This window comes from Mus pahari, chromosome 13 (assembly GCF_900095145.1).
Source record: "Mus pahari chromosome 13, PAHARI_EIJ_v1.1, whole genome shotgun sequence".
In the NCBI taxonomy this organism is placed as follows: domain Eukaryota; kingdom Metazoa; phylum Chordata; class Mammalia; order Rodentia; family Muridae; genus Mus; species Mus pahari.
Genome location: NC_034602.1, coordinates 55119931 through 55126321, shown reverse-complemented (window position 1 = coordinate 55126321; position 6391 = coordinate 55119931). Strand labels below are relative to the sequence as shown.

Genomic DNA, 6391 nt, shown 5'->3' with positions numbered 1-6391 from the left:
TTCCCTAAAATGAACGCTGGGCAAGATAAGGCCCCATAATTAAACTTTGAAATGTGGTCACCATAAAACCTTGGCTTCCTGGAATCAAGCCTATAGTTCCAGATTGTTCCAGTTTCAACAGGAACTGGGACCAACCTTTTGATTAACACTAGATTCCAACCGCAGAGAACCATCTTACCCATTACACCGGCAGGCGCCCTCAAGGCAAGGCTCAGAGCTGTCATACAAAGGGAGAGAGCGCAAAAAACATCTGCCGAGTGGCTGAGACAACAAAGACTTCCTGGCCACACCCAATATCCAGGGCTTCTCTGAGGCCTACTGTGGATTTCAAATGTCTTAACTGGTCTTGGATCTCTAGAAAAGACTCAGCAGCCTGAGAGAACAAAGCAGAGAGATAAAGAAAAGTCAAGAAGAGAGATAAGGGTCAGACCTGGGGGTGATGGAAATGGACAGAAGAGGGAGGCACAGGGTAGGGGACACAGTAGTGGTGCAGAGAGCACTACTAGAGTCCTCCTTGCCCAGCATGGGTGACTCTGCAACCTTTTAGCTGGTGGGAGGTTCCCTGAAGAATGAATGGGTCCTTACCAGAGAGGCACCCATCTCTAGTTAAAGTAACTGAGAGGGGCTAAAGACAGCTCCACCAGTTAAGTGCTTGCTATGCAAGCTTTAAGACCCAAGCTCACATCCCCAGCATGCACTAGCAAGCCCAGCCAAGCAGAGTTCATCTGTAAATCTAATGCTGGAGGTAGACAGATGGTGTATGCATAGAATAGGCGGTTCAGACAATTTAGCCAATCAGCTCCTTGTTCAATGAGAGTATGCTTGGGCCAGGGAGTGGCACTAGTAGGAGATGTGGCCTTGTTGGAGGAAGTGTGTCATTGTGGGGGTGGGTTTTGAGGGATCTTCCTCCTAGTTGCCTGGAAGACAGCTTCTGTTTGCCTGCGGAACAAGACGTAGAACTCTCAGCTCCTTCTCTAGCACCCTGCTTGCCTGCATGCCGCCATGCTTCCCACTACGATGATAATGGACTGAACCTCTGAAACTGTAAGCCAGTCCCAATTAAGTGTCCTTTATAAGAGTTGCCTTGGTTATAGTGTCTCTTCACAGCAATAACTCTGCCCTAACTAAGGCAGAGTGAATGAGGAAGGTACTTTCAGCCTCTGGCTTCTGCACAAATATGCACATAGGTACACACACAGCTACACACAAGCACATGAACACAGACACGATCATACACCACACGGACACACCTCTGATTGGGAAAAGAACACTGAAGCATCTCCAAAGGAGAAAAGGACAAGCTGCCTCCACCTCTACTCATGGAGGTACCGTTCCAAGACAGAGTCCATGTTCTACAGTAATTCCATTTTCCGCTCACTTCTGAGAGCATCTGTGAAGTACCTTCTGAAGACCAATAGATCCCAGGCTCTGATGGGATCAAAGGGTCCCTCCTTTGATGGATCCATAATACGCTGGGATCATGAGGAGGTGACAAACTGTGGGAACTGGGAGCAAGTTGGAGAATGGAGGATACTGGGACTTGTCACAGGACGATATATTTCCACAATGGCCTCTGCTTGTATTCCCCCTTTCTCGGCTTCCTAGCCAACAGCTCTGCTACACCTTTCCACCATGAAGGATAAAACCATCTCAGAGTGTGAGCAAAGCGGCTCTTTCCCGCCCCTTCAGTCTCTGACAGACACTTAGTCAAGTGGTACAATAGCCCAATAACACACACAACAATACTTCTTAGCTGAGGCGCTAGGACAGCTACACGATGCAAGTTACTAAGTTATCAGAAATGGAAACAGTTTCCTTCCCTTAAACATCCTGGAACACTTTAAGTTTCCAGGAAAAACAAAACACAACAAAACAAAACAAAACCTCCCACGAGGAGCTGGCACTGCCATCCGGTTTCCAGGATGGCCTGACTTTTCATGTTCTAGGCGTGAGCGGGCAATGACCTCTGTTGAGCCTTGCAACCTCTATCCAGTCACCAAATGTTTCAGGGACCTACTATAGACATGCACTACAGTACTACAATACTGTAGACCACGGAAGGCAGCAGAGACACACAGTACCAGCTACATAATTTTCAGGGGCCAGTGCACAATTAGAACGAAAGACTCCGTGTTTAACAATAGAGAATCTCAAAGTAGTGCTTTAAAATACGGCTTGGGCCCTTCCCTGAGCACGGGTTCAGTGGATCTGCGTGGGTCTCACCTCCTGAAATCAGCCCTGGACGCCGACAGATTTTAAACAAACAAGCCAGTAAGGGGTTGCTGGCTTGTTTCTTCCAATCCCAGAAAGAGCAAGGAACGAAAGGCCTGGGCTGTCTAGGGCGAGTGTTTGAGTTAAATAAGTTGCACTTGGGAGATGGGAAAGACCCGCTAAATTCACACAGGAAAAAAAAAAAAACGACAAGAGAATGCTGGGCGTGGTGGCGCACGCCTTTAATTCCAGCACTTGGGAGGCAGAGGTAGGCGGATTTCTGAGTTCGAGGCCAAACTGATCTACAGAGTGAGTTCCAGGACAGCCAGGACTACACAGAGAAACCCTGTCTCAAAAAAAAAAAAAAAAAAAAAAAAAAAAAAAAAAAAAAAAAGAAAGAAAGAAAAAAGAAAAACGACAAGAGAAATAAAGTCAGCAGAACACGGGCAAGAGGAACATTGTGAGGAAGCAACAGACACGCGAAAGCATAGGTCAGAGAGAACTTGTAGAGGGCAAAGGAAGTGATGTCCCAGCCTGACCGCTTCAGCCATAAGACAGAGGAAAGGCGCAGCTGGGACCAAAGCGTACCCAGTCACCTTCCCAATGAAGTGAACGTCCTCTGGAAAACTCCCAGCGAGCCTGGCCCATCAGGGACCCGGTAGTATCCATGAAATTAGAAAAGGTGGTTTGGAGAAGTCCAGGTCCCGGGAAAGGCGGGACAGAGTGGATTCTGAATGGATGAAGATGCTCAGCCTATCACAGAACCTCAAAAACCTTCTCGTGCGTGGACTACCCCGGATCCCAGACCTGCTACGTTCACTCCCCCCACCCCGACCCCCAGCTCGCTCCTCTGCGGGGTCTAGCAGCCGCACTAGCCACACAGCTGTCTCCAGTCCCGTAACAGCTTAAGCCGAGCAGGCGCCGTGTGGCGGGGCAAGGAAGGAAGGAAGCTGGGCCCGGCTCCCTGCCGGACAAGCCACAGCGTCCGAGAACCAAAGAGCCGGAGATCAGCCCTTACCCGGTCCCAACGCAGCCACTGCGCGGTCTCCTGGTCCAGTCGCGCGTCCATGCCCAAGCCACTGCCTTCCGGAGCCGGTGTCTGTGTCGGTGTCGCCGCCGCCATCCCGCCGCAGTCACAACCGGGCGGAGAAGGCTGGGTCACCCTTCTGGAGGGGCGGGGAGAGGGCGGGGACAGCGGTGTAGTCAGAGAGCGGGAGGGAAGAAGACGTGCAGCCCCGCCCCGGTTCCAGACTTGCCATTAGTGGGTGTGCTCCCCGGAGGCCAGGCAATTGGGGTGTGCTTGGTGGTTAGGAGAGCTGAAAAATCGCCTTACTCTAGTCTCCTAGGCCGTACATACCCAGGGTCCTCCAGCAAACATCCGTGTGTGCATTCGGTGTCCAGCACGCCTGGGATGCTAGTCTGACGGCGCTGGGAAGCAGAGTACATTGGCGCAGGCCAGTAGCGGTATGGCAGAGGCATGAAAGTCTCTGTGAGTTAGAGGCCAATCTGATCTATATAGTGAACTCTAGACTAACTAGGGGTACATAGGGAGATCCTGTCTCAAAATGTAAATTAAATTAGAGAATAGCAGAGGGGGGAAACAAATCTTGAAAAAGAAGAGCCAAGTGGGGAATAAATCAAATAGACCAGCGAACCAGAAATGAGATAACCCTTGCAAAGACAGTTTATGTCAGAGGAGCACCAGGAAGGACGAGTTGTAATTTCAAGGCACCGGATCAAGTGGATTTTCACACTAGAAAACGTATAAAGGATGTCGACTCATCCGCCCGAGGTCATCACACACAGACGAGACTTCCAGGTCAGCTGGGTGATGTATGTGCACCCCTGGCTGTGCACGGGGAAGCACTAGCAAGAATGTTTCTGAGCTGCACGGGAGGCCTCCCTCACTCCTGCAGTCCCGACTATTGGGACTGTTGTGAGTTCATAGCCTGGCCTACAAAGTGAGTTCCAGGTCACCGTGGGTTACAACGTGAGATCTTGTCTCAAGCAAGCAAGCAAACAAACAAACAAGCAAGCAAGCAAACAAACAACCCTAAAAAGAAAGAAAAACCAATTAAACAAACAAAACCCAAAGCAGTTAAGAGCACGGGCTGTTCTTCCAGAGCACCTAGGTTTGATTATCAGCACTAACATGGCTGCTCAGGATGGTCTGAAGCTCCAGTTCCAGGGAATCCTGCATCCTTTTCAGACCTCCATTGTCACAAATATCTATGGTGCACTGCACAGACACGTATGCAGGCAAAATACCCAAACACTAAAAAAAAAAAAAAACTTTTAAAAAAGTTTCTAGCAGATTTAGTCACAAAATGGTGCAATCATACACATCTGGATTGCCAACAATAGAATGGATATATAGTGATATATTCATACTAAATCATATACATAAATGATGATCGATACGATCGATAAGCCATGAGTTACACAGCTCAGTGAGAATGAAGAACTGTATACAACCTCATGGATGTAGCTCATAACAATCCCATGGAGTGAAAGAATTCAGGCGTTTGACAGGCACTGAATAAGAAAAGCATACGGAAAGAAAACAAATCAGTATTTTCCAGAATTGGAAAATATGAGGATTCACTGCAAAGATCACTGGGGGTTAAGGAAAGGGACAATTCTCTGGGTTTGTGGTTGCCTGGATCCAAGTGCTTGTTAAAACTTAGAACCATGGTTACCAGCTATAAGTTATGTCTCAATTTTGAAATTTTTAAAAATGACATTTATCTATGGGGTGTGTGTGTGCGTGGCGTATACGCTCACTATGATATACATATGGAAATATAAGGATAACTTTACGAAGTCAGTTCTCTTCTTCCACTATATAGGTCCTAGGGATTGAATTCAGGTTGTCAAGCTTGCTGGCAAGTGCCTTTTGTTGCAGGATATTTAATCGCAGTCTGAACTCTGAGCTTATGTTGTTTACTGGAGAAACCTGTTTCTAGTTGTGGTGTGACTCAGTTTTAGCACACACCTTTATACCTTTAACCCCTCTAGCTGGGATGCAGACACAACCTTAGTGCTCACCTTTAGTCCTAAACAATGAAGGTAAGGTTAGTTTGTAGAAGGAAGCATCCATGTTTGAAAGTGATGTCTAATTGAGTGGTAGACAATGTGACGAATCAGAGAAAGACTTGACAGAACAGCACAGAGAGGAAAGAGAGGCTACTTAAGAGAGAGCCGTGCAGAGAGAGAGAGAGGGGAGAGAGCAGGTTTACTGGGATAGTTATAGAGACAGGTTTCAGAGAGAGAACAAACTACACACAGGCATAGACAGAGTTAGAGAACGAGAAAGAGCCAGATGACAACAGATTGTCAGTTAATATGAGGCCAAGCAAAAAGTCAGAGGCTGAGAGAGACGCCAGATTGAGTCAGTCAGCTTGGAGAAGGGTTTAAGCCAGAACAGCTGAGTTGAACCAGCCATCGAGAGTTCAGACAGAATGAGGAGGAGAGAGCTTATTCAGCAGCAAGTCTCAGAGGCTGAAAACACTCTAGGCCCAGATAAGATTGTACAGAGGCTAAAAGCTTCCAGGACTGGGCCTAGGTTAGCAGACAGACAGGAGGCAGTAAGTCTCAGAGATGACAATTATACCATGCAAATAAAAGATACTTTTACAGCCTTTACTTGCTAAGACATCTCCCTGGTTCATATTTCAATTTTAAAAATTGTTAACATACAAATTACAGAAGAGTTCATCTATGGACATTAGGAGAGTGGTTATATTTGGGAAGGAGGGATTTTGTGTCTGCTCTGCCCTTACTCCCCGCCACAGGAAGTTAACCAGGGCCTTGTTTGTGCTAGCCAAGCATTGAGCTACATCCCCAAGCCCAGCCCTCCTCATCTCACCTTTTATTGGTTTTCTTTGAGACTGGGTTGCCAAAGCTTGTCTAAATTGGTCTTAAACTGGCTGTAGTTGTAACTAAGGCTGGCTTGAAATTTATGATCCTCCTGCCTCAGCCTCCTAGAGTAGCTGAGACTATAGATATGAGTCATCATCCCAAGCTTGGACCTATTCTACTTCATGAGCTGAATGGAGATAACAGATATGTATTCACATATGTTACTTGACAGTGCGATAGCCTTTTTGTTGGCTGCTTGGTTTGGTTTTGGGTCTCCTGTAGCCCATAGTCAGCTCAATGTGTAGCCAAGTACAGCCTT

General features: G+C 47.4%; 1 protein-coding gene across 1 annotated transcript in view; it reads right to left on the bottom strand.

Moving 5' to 3' along the window:
- Positions 1–3373, bottom strand: part of Pgm2 (phosphoglucomutase 2) — a 28822-nt gene extending 25449 nt beyond the window's left edge. The window contains exon 1 of the mRNA XM_021210660.2: positions 3230–3373. Within this exon, the coding sequence (XP_021066319.1) occupies positions 3230–3334 (105 nt within the window). The 5' untranslated portion in view covers positions 3335–3373. The remainder of the gene's footprint in view (positions 1–3229) is intronic.
- Positions 3374–6391: the final 3018 nt, after the last annotated feature.